Consider the following 18437-nt stretch of genomic DNA (forward strand, 5'->3'; position numbering starts at 1 on the left):
GGATCTGAGCCAAAAAGAAATGGTCTTAATATGCCTTTCAGGAAGAGTTCCATGTGTGCAGCAAGCCCTGTTAAGGATCTGAGCCAAAAAGAAATGGTCTTAATATGCCTTTCAGGAAAGGCCATGTGCCAGAGCGATTCTCACCATGACTGGAGCCAAGAAGGAAGCACCCTCCACCCCTTACTATGTGGTCATTTCCTAGAATGAGACCCCCGGCGGTCCCATGCCTGCTCCAGCTGGTTGAACCCCTCTTATCAGTACAGCTGCAGGGAGTGAGACAGGCCGGCAAGACCTCATCCCAGTTCAGCTCACATGCTCCCCTCCCCCCACCCTGTTCTCCATTTGTGAGAAGGGTTGGGTTTTCTTCAACTTATTTTTTTTGGGGGGGGGAGTATTTTCTTTTTAGTTCACTATTTTAAATTCTACTTTTCAGTTTGCTCTCTCTCTCTCTCTCTCCCTATGTTCTAATGTAATGTTGCATTTTGTGAATGTTGCAAGCCACTTTGGAGATTCTAATTGATGAGTAATGAATGTGTCAATGTTATTTTTGACAGCATAAGCACTACAGATGGCTACAGATTCTTTTACAGATTTCTTTATTGTTTGTAGGGTCAGAAAAGGATTTCCCTTTGAAGCCAGGGTAGTAGCTCGGATACTCCCTCAGTTTCTTGATGACTTTTTTCCTCCACAAGATGTAATGAATAAAGTTATTGGAGAATTTTTATCTAACCAGCAGCCATACCCACAATTTATGGCAACTGTGGTGTATAAGGTAAGATTAAAAACAAACAAACCCTGTTTTTCACAATTGCCTGTATTTTTTTTTGGGGGGGGGGCACATCCAGCTGGCTAGACGTATTGGACTGTAGCAGCAAAATAAAATCAGTCTAGTGACTCCTAAAAAACGAACACAATTTATTTCAGGATAAACTTTTGTGAGTCAGAGTTCACTTCTTTAGGTGTATAGGAGTAAATCCACCAAGCCCCATTTTATATACACAACAAAAAGGTGGTGGTACGGGGAACATTGGAAAAAGAGGCTGGATCGATTCAAGATCCAAGCTAGTATGGCAGGACTCGGACTAATGGATATAAACTACAGGAACGGAGATTTCATCTAAATTTGAGGAAACTTCCCGATGATGTGTGTTTGGCATTTTTATTGTTGGAGTTTTTTAGGTATCAATTAGATATCTGCTTGTCAGGGACATTATAGTTGTAGTTCCTGCCTTGGCAAGGGATTGGACTAGATGACCCTTGTGGTCCCTTTCAACTCTGAGATTAAATGAATGAATGAATGAATGGTAGTGTCAGGCCTAGCGTGGGCGATGTACAGAGAATGCCAGGCATAGTCTGACAGAGAATGTTGTGCTTTCACCAGGTGCTGCCCAAGGTCAGCCTCACCAACGATCAACTGTTAACTATGTATTTTGACTCTGAACTTCGTGGGAACTTATTCCAGTGGGAGGGGGGTTGCCATGGTTTCCTGTGTTGTTCTGTGTTCTTTCATTTATACCCAGCACCAAGCTTTTAGTTCTCATAAGTGCCGTCTTGATTCCTAGCTACTGTTAACCTGTGGATTCTCCAATAAATCAACTCTCTTTTGGACGACTAGTCTGTGGATGTTGTTTATGGGATTGTCACGGGGCAAGTGCTTACATTTAGTCAGTTTACTCATAATCTTTTCAATATATCATATCAATCAACAAATGGCTACCAAACATAATCCCATCTCCTCAGCCCACCAACAAACAGTACACCAACCACTGGCTGCCATCCCTCCAATGCCACAGAAAGGAGGGCTCTACATGGACCACCTGATGGTCACCAGGCTTGCCAGGTAGGTGCTGATGGCAGGCCCACACTCTACAGCCCCCCGCCCATGCTCTCTCAATGGAATGGCAGGTGTAAAATGGGAGGGGGGAGACATCACGCAACACAGAGATGTCATTTCCAGGTGGAGACCCAGAAGTAATATCACTCATGTTGAGCAACTCTCCAGGGATTCCCCTGATCTCTATGGTCTTTACCATAGAGATCAGGGAAATTCTGATAGTGTCACTCTTTAGGAAGTATCATTGCTGGGTTATGTGATGCTCCCCCTCCACATGTCCCACCCCCAAATACTGCCAGGTTTGCCAGGCAGAGGCATGGCAACACTAGTGCCACATTGGATTTTTACATAGAAAGCTCTCATTACCATTCCCAAGCTGAAGTAATCAGCAAATAGCATCATTTAAAACATAAGCGCTAAATAGACCCCAGTTAAGCAGTGATTCCCAGTTTTAATTATTGTGGACCCATGACAACATTCTTGCATCTCTCCTATAATTCAAAACCTTTTCAAGGTATAAATCAAAACATACTGCATGATTTAAACTTCCTGGTTTCCCCTGTGTCCCCTAAATGTAAATACCGGGGACATTTTTTCCTTGAGGTCCCTAGCTGCAGTTAAGGTATGTCTAGAAAAACAATCTGAGGATTCATTTAATGTAAATTGGATGCTTTTCTAATATGCTTGCTATATAATTTTAATAGGCCACTGTGGAGTCTCAGTGGTGAGATTTTCTAATGTGATATTAAAACTATATATCTTATTAGAGAATCATACACACACACCATTTTGATGTTAGTGGAGCTCAGTTACTCTTTGGGTACACGTTTTGCCTTAATTGTGCAAATGTGCATGCAGCAACATTTTTTAAAATCCCCATTGCCCACCAAGCATAGACCCTGGGATGCCTAAATCATGGCATCTTGGAAGTACACAGCTCTGACATTTAAACATCCTCAGGGTCTCTTCATAGGGTCTCTCCACAGGTGAGGGAGTGGTAAAATGGATCTGTTAGAAGTGTGAATTCAGTTGGACGGCTCATTGGAAATGAGATTTGATCTGATGAGCAATGTGGAAGAGGGGCTTATGCATTCAAGGAATCTGATGTAGTCTGATTTCGCAGTCATTCCTGGCTTCTAGTGGGGCTACCATGCCCAACTTCTTGACCTACCAAAAGGAGAACAAATTCAAGAAAAAGCATTAAGACATATCTGCATAAACTCCATTGGTCAGCCCATGATGTATTTGCTCTTTGGTGCAGAGAAGCTCAACCTGCACTGAGCTTTAGCTACTGTTCAAGCGTCTTCCTCTTTTGTGGGACTTCAAGAGGCTTCCCAAGCTAACTCTTAATCAGAACAGTGGTAGGGCGCTTTCACACATCCTGAATAAAGCACTTTCAATGCACTTTGCAGCTGGATTTTACTGTGTGAAATGGCAAAATCCACTTGCAAATGATCATCAAAGTGCATTGAAAGTGCATTATTCAGGATGTATGAAAGTGCCCTTCTGACACCTCTGTAGAGTTCTAAAACCACTTCTCCTATCTCAATATCTCTGGCAACTCTCAGAGACAGACGAGTATTATTGAAGTCACCATACAATTAGATTGGGCAGGGGGAGGCTATGGAGTGAAGCCATGGCGTAGCTAAGATTTGAGTAAGGAACTTCAGAGCTCAGCATTTTCAAAGCCGCACACGTAGGCTGCTAGTTGAGACCTGCATAAATCTGTTGCATGTGAACTGAGTGTTTTATCTTTTGCAGGTATTTCAGACCCTGCATACTACTGGCCAGTCATCCATGGTCCGTGACTGGGTGATGCTGTCGCTCTCCAATTTCACCCAGAGAACACCTGTTGCCATGGCGATGTGGAGCCTGTCCTGTTTTTTTGTCAGTGCTTCCACCAGCCAGTGGATTTCTGCTATGTATCCTTTGTAGTACAGTGTATATTTTCTGTAGATTCTCAGAGATAGGGCAGGAAGGTCTTTGCATTTGGGAGAGCGCCTCTTCCTGGTAGCTTTCAGAGACACCTCAGGGAGACTCCTCAGTCCCGCCCTCCCTCGTTTAGCAGCTAACAAGATCTCTGCAGCGTTTGTCTCTTAAGTCCAGTTGTTTAGTGAAGGATTTGTTGGAAGGAAGAGGAGCTTCCTTGGCCTTCCTGTGCTTTACTGTTGTCCTACCACCATCACCACCCCCCTGGGAAAGAGGTTCTGCCACCTACAAATCTCGGGTTCCTGTGGCTGCTATGTTGGGAATGTTTGAAGTGTCTGCTGATGGAGTCCAATTAGCGCATTTGAGAAGGCAGAAGGAGGCCCCATACACAGCCATCCAGGGAGATCCAGGTAGGCAGAGAGTCAAGAGTTTACAGAAGGCCAGGCAATTAGATGGGTAGGGAAGGCTCTGGATTCTATTTCTATTTATCATTGTTATATGTTCTATAAGGTGCTTTGAACATTTGTAAGAAGACACAGTTTAGATGTTAAAGGGGCTTTATTGTTTTATTTACAAAGAACACAGTGCTTCCACCATGACCTAGAATCACAGAGTTGGAAGGGGTGATACAGGCCATCTAGTCCAACCCCCTGCTCAATGCAGGATGAGCCTCGAGCATCCCTGGTGAGTTTTTGTCCAGCCATTGCTTAAAGACTGCCAGTGGGGGGGGGGGGGCTTACCACCTCCCTAGCTAGCTGATTCCACTGTTGAACTACTCTCACTGTAAAAAAATTCTACTAAAGTCCAGCTGGTACCTTTCCGCCCATAATTTATACCCCTTATTGCGAGTCCTATCCTCTGCAGCCAACAGGAACAGCTCCCTGCCCTCCTCTAAGTGACAGCCCTTCAAATACTTAAAAAGAGCAATCATGTCCCCCCTCAACCTCCTCTTCTCCAGACTACACATTCCCAACTCTCTCAGCCTTTCCTCATAGGGCTTGGTCTCCAGGCCCCTGATCATCCATGTTGCCCTCCTCTGCACCCGCTCCATTCTGTCTACATCCTTTTTGAAGTGAGGCCTCCAGAATTGCGCACAGTACTCCAGGTGCGGCCTGACCAATGCAGTAGACAGCAGAACTATGACATCTTGCAATGTGGCTGTTATGCCTCTGTTGATACATCGCATTAGCCTTTTTTGCCATTGCATCACTCTGGCTGCTCATATTCAGCTTACTGTCCACCCATACCCCTAGATCTTGATCACACGCATTCCTACCCAGAAGTGTATCCAGTATTCGTGGTTTTCATTTTTGTTACCCAGATGTAGAACTCTGCACTTATCCCTGTTAAATTGCATCTTGTTCACATCTGCCCACTTTCCCGGTGCATTCAGATCTCGTTGAATTCTATCTTTCTCTTCTGGGGTGCTTGCTCTTCTTCCCAAACCTGAGTTTATTTGTCTATAATTCTGGCCCCTGCAAGGGCTATTCTGCATCGGCTCCAACTGTCATGCCGGATTGTCCAAACCATTGAACTTTGCTATGGTCAAGTGGGAGTCTCTTCTTTACTATCCATTTGGACCCATTCCACTAGGTTCTAGGCTTCTTCAGCTGCTTTCCTTTGGGGTGACCCTCTCAATGATGTCTGCAGAGTGGCTCCTTGGTCCTCCGCTCCGCCAGCACCTTTGTCCATCGCTATGCTATGGCCACAAATGCCAGAAAAGAGTCTGTAGTTGGGAAGGCTGCTCTACGCTCTCTTTTTGACTGAGGGGCACACTTCCACTTCCTTGGGCCTGCACAGAAGCCATGACAGTGAAAAAAGAGTTGCCCTTACCTGTCAGTGTTGTTTGTCACATTGTCTTCTGTGCAGGCACACGTTCCTTTCCTCCTGCCCCGCTGTGCACTCTCTTGCACATGTTTTTCATGAATCTCCAGCAGCTCAGGAGGGGAAATGGTGCTCCTCCCTCATGGTGAGGCCATTTGTAGGCCATTCCTGTCTGTTTCCCAAAAGTGAAGACTGGCTCACATTGATGCCATTGCAAAGATTCTATGGAGCATGTCAAACACAGAGCCAAAGCGTTGGGTTCTCTGAAAGCGAGTAGAACCTCTCCCACTAAATTGGGTTTCTAAACAAAAACAAAAAAAATAGATTGGGTTTCTTTATGGTTATATGTAAAGTAAAACTTATTTTTTTAATTTCAATTTCACTGGGGAGTGGTATGTGTAAAGTTTATGGGATTATATATAAAGTTTTCCAGGGGAAGGTTGTGTGTTTGTGTGTTACATCCTTGACCTTCTGGTTAGTCTTCCACACATTATCAGCAGAATGGGAAAATCAGAGCAAGTGGACATCAACCTCTTCTGCTTGGTGGCCATAGACTTTTACAGGCATCAGATAGACGAAGAACTAGACCGCAGAGCCTTCCAGTCTGTATTCGAGGTGGTAGCAACGCCGGGGACCCCGTATCACCGCCTGCTCACCTGTTTGCAAAATGTTCACAAGGTCGCGGCGTGCTGAACCCACAGTCCTAAGTAGTCTTGGCAAGAATTCCTGGGCACTGGAGCCTCAGTGTTTTGGTATACCTTCGTGTTACTGGATTCATCTCATAATGTCTCTTGCCAACAAAACTATAGTTTTATCCAGAGAAATGTCTACTATGTGCATTTGTGTATATAATGTATATGTAAAATTATAAATGTGATTGCATTTGATGTATACAGATGTGTATATTTGTATTTATTAAACTGATGAATTTAAACTTGTTCCTGTTCTTAGACCAACCGTTATTGCATCTGACCATAATTTGATTAAAAAGTTATAGACCTGTAGGTTGTCATGTCATTATTACAGAAATCAAAGTGCAAAAGACAGCTTTGTAGTAAAATTAGTACACCTGAATGCTCCTTCTCTTTTCTTTCTTTTTTGGGGCGGGGGGGAATGATGGTCAACTTGAACTCATATTGAAAATGTATCTGGGGGGGAAATTCTAGATTCTCAGTTCTGGGTGGAAGGGCATCTTGCAGTCTCGGGCATTACCATCACGTGCCCAGGGAGGCAGGACCAAAAACTTTTCTTCGACTTCCTGTCTCCCTGGGCGGGAAACCCAGTTTCCATCCTGCCTTGTGTAGGGTGGCAGCGTCCTCAGTGAGCTCCGTGTGCGTTCCTGCAACCTTTTCCTTGTGTGTCCTTTCTCTTTGCCTTCTCCTCTCCTGGGGTTTATAGCCCGTTTCCCACTGTCCTCCTGCAATTTGGACGCGGTCGCGTCCAATTCCCTCCACTTCCCTCCTTCTCTCTCTCTCTACCTTCCCCCCCGTCCCCGCTTCGCCCTCCGGGCAAGATGGCGGACGGCAGGAGGGATTCGGATTCGGACCTCCTGTCCGAAGGGGACCAAGACCCGGCCCTCGTGGTCTCCACAGGGCGGAGGCTCAAGGAGTTTTCTGGCGGCAGAAGCGGCGGCTGTGCGGCGCCCAGCCCCAATGGCGCAGCCGCAACGAAAAGGGCGCGCTCGGAGGAGCCGTTCCAAAATGGCGCCAAAACTGGTGAGGCGCGCGAACGGGCGCAAACCGCGGGCCTGGCCCCGGGGAACCTGCCCATGGAAGGAGCTCCGGTCAACCTTGACTCTCACAGCGGGGGTAACGTATCTTGCGACGAGCCTGAGGCGCCGGTTACCAGGCGGGAAATGTTAAATTTGTTCAATGGCGTCCTGGACAGACAAGCCCAAATGATGTTAGCCTTTCGGGATTCCATGGCCCCCTTAATGCAGGGCTCTGACCCTTCCCAAGCCCGCTCCTCCAGGCCCCAGAATCAGGCAAGAGTGGAACAGGAGGGTCTCCCAAGCGCACCATGGCGCACTAAAGCGGCCTTAAAGTCGCAGCCCACTGTCCAGGCCTCTCAAACCCAGGATGACTACCTCTCGGGGGCTTCTGACACTGAAACTAGAGAGGAAGGAGAATTTGACTCGGACGAGGACACGCCAGTCCTAGAGGAGCAGCACCCTCGTCTGTTCCTGGCAGAGGATTTCCAATCTCTCCTTACTAAAGCCTTAATTGCTCTAGATCTCAATGAGGACCCAGATCCCATTTCTGAGCCACAGCCTAAGTCCAAGAAGAAAGGGGCTAGGGAGTTTTCCCCCAGCACCAAACCCAGGACCTGGGAGATCCCTTTTCCTGAATTCTTCGAGACCCAAGTCCAAACAGAATTCGACAAGCCCCTAGCAAACAGGCAGTTTTCTGCCAACATAAAAAAGCTTTACACTATGGTGCCGCAGGCCATGTCTTTATTCCAGCTCCCACTTATAGATGCCCCAATGGCAGCGGTTCATTCTCAGGATTTGCCCTCTGAGGATGGGATGGGAAGCATCAGGGACCCTCTAGATAGGAAGGCTGAAATCCTATCCAAAAAAGTGCACGAGGCCTCCACCCTGGCTATTCAAGCCTCTGCGGCAACCTCAATCATGGCACGAGCCTCTATAGTCTGGCTCAGGAAGATCATTCAGCTATACACTGGGGACAATTGTAAGCTGACTGAAGGGCTCAATAGGCTCCTCAAAGCCTCAGCCTTTATGGCAGACGCATCCTTGGACGCCATGTCCTTCGCAGCCAGAGCTACATCCTCAAACGTAGCAATCAGGCGGGCCCTGTGGATACGACCTTGGCATAACGAGTTAAAAAACAAGACACTGACCATGTCTTACCCTTATACGGGGGGGAAACTCTTTGGTGAGAGGCTAGAAAAAATTCTAGTCGAAAATAAAGACAAAAAGAAGGTTCTCCCCAGATCTTATAAAAAGGATGGGAGGCCCTCTTCATCCTTCCCCAGCTTCAGGTCATCCCACACACTTGCTCCCTTTAGATCAGATCAAAGAAGGGGTACATGGAGCAACCACGGCAACTTCAGGGGATCATCTCGCAGGGGGGGCAACAATTTTTTTGTCCCCCCCAGGGGCCCCAACAATTATTCAACAACAAAGGAGACAAGTTCCCCAGGAACCCCAAACAGTGACGCCAACCTCCCGGAGATCGGGGGCAGGCTCCTTCTTTTCCACGAAGCGTGGAAAAGATCTTACATGGACGCCTGGGTATCTCAGGTCATTCAGTCGGGATATCTCATAGATTTCATCAGCATTCCCCGGGACAAATTTGTAAATTCCCCACGGTCAGCGCGAGCAGTGAAACACCAGAGAACACTGGAGGCAGTTGTGCATCTCCTTCAAATCCAGGCCATAGAACCAGTGCCCCAAATCAATCAGGGCAATGGGGTGTATTCAGTTTTCTTTACAGTCCCCAATGGGGACTGGAGGGCTATTTTATACCTAAAACACCTGAACAGGAGCGTTCGTTACAGAAAGTTCCGCATGGAGACACTCCGGTCCATACTAGAAGCCCTTCAGGTAGATCAGTACCTCACCTCCCTGGATCTGAAGGAGGCATACCTCCATGTTCCCATCCATCAATCCCACCGCAGGTTTCTCCGCTTCTGCTACAGCAGGAAACACTATCAGTTCAAAGCCCTCCCATTCGGGTTAACGTCCGCCCCCCGCGTCTTCACCAAAATCCTGGTGACGCTGGTAGCACTGCTCCGTCAGGAAGGGATCATTGTGTTCCCGTACCTAGACGACCTCCTGATCTGCTCAAGATCCGAAGAATAGGCCTTAGCTCACACTGCCAGGGTGATCAGCATTCTCACTTCACACGGCTTCCTAGTAAATATGGAGAAAAGCCATCTGATCCCCTCACAAAGGATGGAACACCTGGGGGTCATCATAGACACCCACAGGAATTTGGTGTTCCTGCCCCAGGACAAGATAGCCAAACTGCAGGCTCTAGTCAAAGCCACCATCTGTTCCAGTCGGGGCAGAATCATGGGCCTAGCCAAGTTGCTAGGGAGCATGGTAGCATGTCTCAGTTCGGTTCCGTGGGCCAGGTTGCATTCAAGGGAACTTCAGAAGTTGCTGCAGCCCTTTCAGGACCTGATTACTCAGAGCAGGGACAAGACTATCCCTCTGCCTCTGGCCTTCTGACAGTCCCTAACCTGCAACCTCAACAGGGGATTACACTTCCTAGTGGAAGATCAAATCCAGGTGTTCACGGATGCCAGTCTGGAAGGGTGGGGGGGCGACCTGTTAGTCCCTCGTGGCTCAGGGGTCCTGGTCAGAAAAGGAAAGAAAGCTACACATAAACAGACTAGAGCTGAGAGCAATTCAGCTAGCCTTACTTCACTTCCAACAAACCCTCCAACACAAACACGTTCTGGTTCGAACGGACAACATCTCGGCCAAAGCTTATGTCAACAAGTAGGGGGGGTCGAGATCACCCAGTCTCCACAAGGAGGCAAAGGCGATCCTGGTTTGGGCAGAGTCAAACCTGTTATCTCTTTCCGCAGAACATATCAGCGGCGCTCTAAATTGCCAGGCCGACTGATTGAGTCGGCAAGTCCTGGACGAGGGGGAATGGTTCCTCAACGAGTCCATCTTCAACCGGATTCAGGAGAGGTTCGGCCAGCCCCAAGTGGACCTCTTTGCCTCGGTGAACTACCATCTCCTTCCCAGGTTCTTCACCCGGTACTTTCACCCGGAGGCAGAGGACATGGATGCTCTGGTGGCTCCGTGGCCACCAGAGCTCCTGTTCGCATTTCCATCCATTCCCATACTCCCGAGGGTTGTGTGGAAAATCAGGAAGGAGAGAGCAACAGTCATCTTCATAGCTCCTCTATGGCCGAGGAGACCTTGGTTTCCCAGCCTACAGAGAATGTCCATCCAACCACCCTGGGAGCTCCCACACATTCCGGAGTTGCTGCATCAGGGGCCTCTGTATCACCAAGAACCTCAATGGCTGCGCTTAACCGCGTGGAAATTGAGCGGGGATCTCTCTTAAAGAAGGGCTACTCGCCCGCAGCAGTAGACACGATTATAGAGGCTAGAAAGCCATAGACCAGCAGGATCTATAAAACCTCCTGGAGGGCCTTTGTGCTCTGGTGCAAAAGAAAGTCAGTCGATCCGCTGTCCCCAGGGAATCCCAGGATCCAGGATTCCTTCACGAGGGTCTAGAAATGGGCCTCAAAGCATCCACTCTACGTAGGCAAGTGGCAGCCCTATCCACTATTCTTACTGAGATCGAGGGGTTCCCTCTGTCTCGATATCCGCATATAATAGCCTTCCTAAGAGGTGTCACACAAACCAGACCACCAGTCATGCACCGTTTTCCCACCTGACGCCTCAACGTGGTCCTCACGGCACTGACTCGACCACCGTTCGAACCTATCAAGGAAGTTCCCTTGAGAGTTCTGAGGATGAAGGCTATCTTTCTCACCGCGGTGACCTCCGCTCGCCGCGTTTCAGAGCTCAGAGCCCTTTCCTCCAGGGAGAGCTTCTGCGTTTTTCATAGGGACAAGGTGGTACTGAGAACAGATCCCACTTTTATACCAAGGTAAATTCCTTGTTTCATAGGTCACAAGAACTCCACTTGCCTTCCTTTTGCCCTCATCCGGCTCACCCCAGGGAAAAGGAATGGCACAAGCTAGACCTGCGCAGGTTACTAAAGGTGTACCTTAACCGCACAGCCCCCATTAGGAAGTCTGATGCCCTCTTCATCTCCTTAACAAATCCCAACAAAGGGGGGAAAATGTCTAGTTCCGCCATCAGTGCGGCAGTCAAACAATGTATTGTCCAGGCTTATAAGGCCAGCAAAATAACTCCTCCCACAGGCATTACCGCGCACTCGGTGCGTAGTGCGGCCACATCGGCAGCCTTTGACAGGCAGGCCTCATTGGAAGAAATATGTAGAGCGGCCACCTGGTCAACGGCCTCTACATTTATCAAGCATTATAAGATTGACTCCAGGGCCTCTGATGATGCCGCCTTCGGTAGGAGAGTCTTGCAGCAGGTCTTGGATTGATCCTGATTCCCACCCAGGGGCATAGCTCTTGGATATCCTGAGACTGCAAGATGCCCTTCCACCCAGAACTGAGAACGGAGCCTTGTTTACTCACCGTGACGGCTCCTTCTGTTCTGGGTTGAAGGGCATCTTGCCCGCCCTTATCAGGTCCAAGACACCGCTGTTCTCTATGTTAAAATGTTTGGGACTGGGGGGGTATCAATAGTCGAGAGTCTAATTGCAATACTCCCTATGTCCGCCAGTTCGTTGGGTCTTTCCCTTCCTGTTTGTTCCTCATATGTTATTGTTCTTTCGAAGGAGCTCACTGTTTATTATGTGTGCAGTTTTTGTTGTCTTTTGCCTTCTGTGCACCTACCTGTCTCCTTAGCTTGGCGAGTCCGAAAACTGGGTTTCCCGCCCAGGGAGCCAGGAAGTCGAAGAAAAGTTTTTGGTCCTGCCTCCCTGGGCACATGATGGTAATACCCGAGACTGCAAGATGCCCTTCAACCCAGAACAGAAGGAGCCGTCACGGTGAGTAAACAAGGCTCCGTTCTAACACTGGTATAGATATCTTTTGTTCTGGATGGTGGTGTATAGAAAGAAAAAAAATCAATAAAGGTATCTTCGTATGTTGTTTATCTTGGTCTCTAAGCATCACACAGACGGGATCTGCAGAGAGTCCACAGTCAGAAACCTCTGAAACTGCAGGGGGGGGGGGGTTGGCACCCTCTGTGCCCACTCCAGCAATGCAGACCTAGAGGCATTCCTAGAGTTCTTTGTCAACCAAGAAGAAGAGTTGGTTTTTATATGCCGACTTTCTCTACCATTTAAGGAGTCTCAAAGCGGCTTACAATCTCCTTCCCTTCCTCTCCTCACAACAGACTGCTTGTGAGGTAGGTGGGGCTGAGAAAGCTCGGAGAGAACTGTGACTAACCCAAGGTCACCCAGCTGGTTTCATGTGGAGGAGTGGGGAATCAAACCCGGTTCTCCAGTTTAGAGTCTGCCGCTCCCAACCACTACACCACACTGCCTTGTCAGCAACTCTATCTTCTACTTGTGAGCCATTTACTTATTCTTCAGCATTAGAGAATATTCTTTAATTTTCTGTGTGCCTCTGATGCAGCAGACAACGTTTCCATGTACTGCCTGTGGGGAGACAGTGGTGCTCCCCAATCGGTTACTCCCTCTGCCTGCTGTGTCAGGGAGAAGCACTGCCAAAATTACACGAAACAGGCTGGCGTGGCAGATATTCTAGACTAAAGATTCTTCTTTGGGAGAATTTGTTGTCTCAGTGACAGTCAACTGGACCTCATCAAAAGTGGGGAGCATCACGTCCTTCAGGACATTGGCTTTCCCAGTTAACAATGTTTTATCAGGATTAGGCCCTCAGTACTAACTGATCTGAAGGGCTCATTCATTTGGAGTACTTAACAGTCTATTTCAAGTGAAGGAGATTCAGACTCTGACAAGGCACTATACTTTCTCCCTGCTTCTAAGTCATCTGATGTGAAGTCACCATCTCCTTCAAAAGACTTACAAGTATACTCCGAACAGCTTATAAGAGTGGCTGATGTGTGAAGTCCTGGCATCAAACGCCAGCAGTGCCAAACACCAAGGTGTAGATTCTGATACACATAGCCCAGATGTATTTGCCTCTCTTGCTGGCAACTTATGAAGGAGGCAGCAGGAGATGAGATTTCATGGGACCCTCCGTGTCAAGGTGATTGGAAAGAATGTACAGCGAGAGTTCTGTTCCTTTTCTTACTTTCAGCACCAAATTCTGTGGTTGTAGAATCGTTCATTTCTAAGCAGAGAATATTTATTTAAGCTGCTTGAAGTGGCTCACAGCTAAGATAATAATGCAAAGCCATTAAAGTATACCCATAAAAATAGGCCATTAAAACAAGCCAGAGCATACAGCAGCATTAATTACACAGCGAGCCGACTGGAATGATGTAGATAAAATTAACCTTGAGCCCAAGGCAGACCATAAAATGCTTAAAAGATAAATTATACAGTGAGCAACCTTAGTTAAAAACCTGGGTAAAAAGGAATGTTTTGGCCTGGCACCTAAAAGAAAGCAAGATAGAGACCGGACAAGCCCCATGGGAGAGGGCATTCCAAATGCGAGGTGCTACCACTGAAAAGGCCCTGTAATGGAGGGAAGGAAGGAAGATGCCATGGGACATAAGTTCCATTTATCCTCCCCTTTATCTCTAAGTATTGCTAATTGTGCTGTGGGGTTAGCAATACAGGCAGAAGACTTTAAACTTGCTAAACAACAGTTGAGTAAATCCAACTATATGGCTTACTTCAGATTTAAAGCCCTAGTAAGTACCGTCTCACTTAACAGTCAAGCTTGGCTGCGTTCCACCATCTTTCCCACCAAAGCAAGAGCCCACATAAAAGATTAGCCCTTTGATGAAGAAGGGCTATTCAATAATAAGGCAGAAAATATTTTAGAATGCATACAGAAGCTATGTTCTATGCCTAAATCTACAGAAGCGGTACCACTGCCCTCCAGTCTATACATACTACCTCTGGTACTGGAAGGAGTAGATATCCGTCATAGTTAGTAGCCACTGCTGACTGATCACTTGATCATAATGTTGAACTGAACTGATTAGTAGCCACTGATAGCCCAGTCATTCATGAACATGTCCACTCCCCTTTTAAAGCCTTGCAAGTCGGCAGCCATCACCACATCCTGGGGCAGGGAGTTCCACAAATTAACTATACTGTGTGAAGAAATACTTCCTTTTGTCTGTCCTCAATCTCCCACCCTTCAGTTTCCATGGATGACCATGGGTTTTATTATTATGGGATAGGGAGAAGCATTTCTTCCTGGCCACTGTCTCCATACCATGCATCATTTTATAAACCTCTATCATGTTTCCCCCGACTCACTTTTTTTCTAGGCTAAACAGCCTTAAGCATTTTACCTGATCCTCATAGGGCAGCTGCTCTAATCCCCTGATCATTTTAGTTGCTCTTTTTCTGCACCTTTTCAAGCTCTACAACACTCTTTTTCAAGTGCAGTGACCAGAACTGGACACACGTTTCCAAGTATAGCCTCACCATATTCTCTATTACTGTTCTAATTATGGCCAGCATGGAATTCGTCTTTTTCATACCAGCCTCACATAGGGTTGATATTTTCATCAAGCAATCCACTACTACCACAAGGGCTCTTTCGCAGTGTTTCTGCCAGCTCAGATCCCATCATGTGTATGCAAAATTGGGATTATTTGCCCCAATATGCTTCACTTTACACTTGCTCAAGTGGACTCTCATTTGCCATTTTAATGCCCATTCCACCAGTTTGAAGAGATCCTTTTGTCTTAACTACCCTAAATAATTTGGTGTCATGTGCAAACTTGGCCACCTCACTACTCACCCCTAACTCCAGGAAATTTATGAAAAGTTGAAAAGCACCAGTTCCAGTACAGATCCCTGAGGAACCCTGCTGCTCACATCGTTCCATTGTGAGAACTGACCATCTCTCTCTCTCTCTCGATCTGTCGATCTGTCTCTGCTCATACAGCTGTAGTCTTGAGCAGAAAATAAAGGAATAAAAGTGCCTTACTTAGTGCTATTCTTCTGGTATTTAATTATTGCCCGTATATATTTTGCCACAGAGTAAAAAAATCATTTATGTTTGATAATGGGCATGTCACCTGTGCCTTCATACCACCAGATGCCTCGTTGGACATTTCCATGTTTTTAAATATGTAATTAAACTGGCCCTCAGCTTGTTAAATATAGGACACTCCATAATCATATGTTCGATAGTGTCTACTTTGTCATATGAGAATCTACATGTTCTATATGAGTATGGCACTTTTTAATATCTGTCCTCCAAAACTGCTGAAGGAAGGGCATTCATTCTTTCTAAAGTAAAAGCTCTTCTAAGCTTTGGTATTGTCAGGTGATAAAAATACTTCAGCAGTTGCATCAGAAGGGCAGTACCCAAAAAGAATGCCAAGCATACCCTATGAGCCCTAACAAATGTACTATTAAAATCCCATTTCTTTACTCACATTTTGATTAGCCTAGTTATTTCTATGGTCTCTGTAATCCTTACCATATCATTTGTAATTCCTAAACATTTCATTTTCTCTTCCAATAAGTGATCCCATTGGCCAATGTGTGCATCTGCCTGTACAAGTCAAAATAAGTAGGGTTCCCCTCAGATTTTAAAATTTTAACTTTCAAAAGGAATGCTTTTATCCATGCCTTAGCCTCTATCAGTAATTCACCCAATTCAGCTCTCAGCGCGTTGGCCAAGACACATCTAGGAGTAGCGAGTAAGAAAAAGTGATACTGAATATAGTCCATCCTCTCAGAGACAGCACCAATCCAAATTTCGCACCATACAAAAACTGGTTTGAGACCTTGGCATTATAAAGCTTTCAAGCCAAGGAGACAAATTTGCCTCCTGCTGCATAAAAGTATTTTACAATTATCCTCCTGACTTTCTTTTTTTTCCTTTTTTATAAAATTTTTATTGCTTTTCCCATAAAGTTGATACAATAATCCCATTTGATATACCATCTAGCTTATTTTTCCATATATAAACAATAATAGTACAATGCTAAATGGATATCCTCATAGTAAAATACATATATCAATTTGAACTCCCCCCCCAACTTCCTCTAACCCATTCTTAATCCAGTCACTTCTTTGTATTACTCATTGCCTATCCTTCTAAAACAGTATATATTTATTTTTATTTATCTATTTCTTTCTTATATCCATGCATATGCCATAACTTTGTAACCCTATCTGATATAATTAATTAACATTGAAAGTAATTAAAAATGCTAATAGAGTATAAATTATTCCAAAAACAAGGATAGAACTACACATACTTGACATTATCATGTAAATTAAAAAATATATATATTTCCCTACACCTCCCCTTATTCCCATTATTTTAATACCCTCCAACCCTTCATCCCTTCTTTTTAAAAGACTTCTTCTGTCGGGATTTTCTACTGTGCTTTTCTTGCTTTCTCGGTATAGTCTCTTGAAGTCGATGGTGTCCAGTTGCTACATCTTGCCCAGTTGAGTCTTCATCCCGTCGCATTTCTTCTTGGTCTCTGTCTTGAATTGGATCTGTCAGTTCTTTGTGGCTTAATACAAATCTTTCAGCTTCAACTGGTGAGTTGACGGCACATCTGCTCTGTTTATAGATGAACGTAAGTCCTTGTGGTATTAACCAGGTATACTTTATTCCATTTTTCCTCAGCATCATTGTGAAGTCTTTGTAAGCATTTCTCTTTGCAACCAAGTGGCGTGGTATATCTTTTAGCATTGTTAAAGGTAATCCATCTACCGAAAGAGGACTATCATATTGGATTTGCATGATTGTATTCCTCATTTTGAGATCAAAAAAGACAATCACAATCTCCCTGGGTGTTGATTTCTGTATTTTTGGTGACAGGGGAACTCTGTATATTTTATCTATTGCGTAGTTTAATTTTTGATCACTTAAATGGAAAATATCAGCAAGTGACTTTATCATAGTCTCTCTGGTGTCCCCATATTTTTCCGTGAGATTGCGTATTCGTAGATTTGATTCTCTCTATTTCATTTCCAAAAATGCAATCTGGTCCTTCAAAATCTCTCCTTGTATTTGTAGGTTTTCAATTTGTTTCTCATTATCTTTGGTTTCCTTGTAAATTTCCTTTTGTTCCTCCTCCACTTTTATTATAGTAAGTTCCATCTTATTCATGTCTATTTTTAATACCTTCACTTGTTCTTTAATTGACTTAATCTCATTCATAAGATTGTCAAGTTTCTGGTTGAGTAGTTGAGTCATATGCTGTGTTAGATGTTGAATTTGCTTGTTAAGTGTTTCAGTTTGCTGCATCAAAAGTTCCTCCATTCTTTTGTAATCCATGGTTCCCTGTAGAATTAGTTGCATAGGCGGGCAGTACTGATGTAACACCCACCATCGAGTTTCAAGAGTCTTCTAGTTAGGTCTGTAGAGACATCCGGTATTTCTCACTGAGTCTCCTCACTCTCACAATGAGACGTGGCAGGAAGGCTCAAAAGCGAAAGTATTTCAAATCGGAGATAAAACCTCTTCCCTCCCCCTTCTAACTCGGAGTCTTCAGTTGCTGCATGCAATGTCACTCAAATCCTCAGTTGTTATGTCTACCCGCAGGAAAGATTTATAATCCTCAGTCCGGTTAGTGATTTGTCTTATTTATTATCAAGTTATCTCATGGTCTTGGGAAGGGGGGGTGGGGGTGTACAGCTAGTTTAAAAAAACTCCTCCGTCTCTCTTTTTTTAAGAAAAGCAAACAAAAGAAGTTCTTGGCACTTACAGGTCTCGGGTGTTGGGGTTTCTGATGATTAAAATTTTTCAATAGCTGGTATTAGGTAGAGGAGATCCGATCCTGGTTCCATTAGAGGCGCTTGCAGCGATGGTCCTCCCTCAGCCGAGCGGGAAAGCCTCAAATCCCCCCCCCAGTTTTTGTTCCCGGGGGAGAGTTTGGGAGTCAAACCGCACTGGTTGGCAGCAGGAATTGCCTGCTCCACGTTCCACCTTTTAGGAACGTGGTCGAGTCACTGAAAGTGACTCGTGTCCAAAGCGCCTCCAGGTTCTCTCAAGAGCTCTTGAGAGACGTTGCGATCAGATCAGCCATCTTGCCGGAAGTTCCTATCCTCCTGACTTTCAAGGCAGTATTCTCCACAGGGCCCAAATGTGATTTCCATGTGAGGGATGCATCGAAATGGATTCCCAAGTATTTAAATTGAGTAACCTGTTCCATAGACCGGGATGCTATAAGTCA

General features: G+C 45.6%; 1 protein-coding gene across 1 annotated transcript in view; it reads left to right on the forward strand.

Moving 5' to 3' along the window:
- HTT (huntingtin) overlaps positions 1–6280 on the forward strand; it is a 156153-nt gene extending 149873 nt beyond the window's left edge. The window contains exons 65-67 of the mRNA XM_056855166.1: positions 610–772; positions 3596–3756; positions 6067–6280. Of these exons, the coding sequence (XP_056711144.1) occupies positions 610–772; positions 3596–3756; positions 6067–6280 (538 nt within the window). The remainder of the gene's footprint in view (positions 1–609; positions 773–3595; positions 3757–6066) is intronic.
- Positions 6281–18437: the final 12157 nt, after the last annotated feature.

The sequence above is a fragment of the Euleptes europaea genome, chromosome 9, assembly GCF_029931775.1.
Source record: "Euleptes europaea isolate rEulEur1 chromosome 9, rEulEur1.hap1, whole genome shotgun sequence".
Taxonomy (NCBI): Eukaryota; Metazoa; Chordata; class Lepidosauria; order Squamata; family Sphaerodactylidae; genus Euleptes; species Euleptes europaea.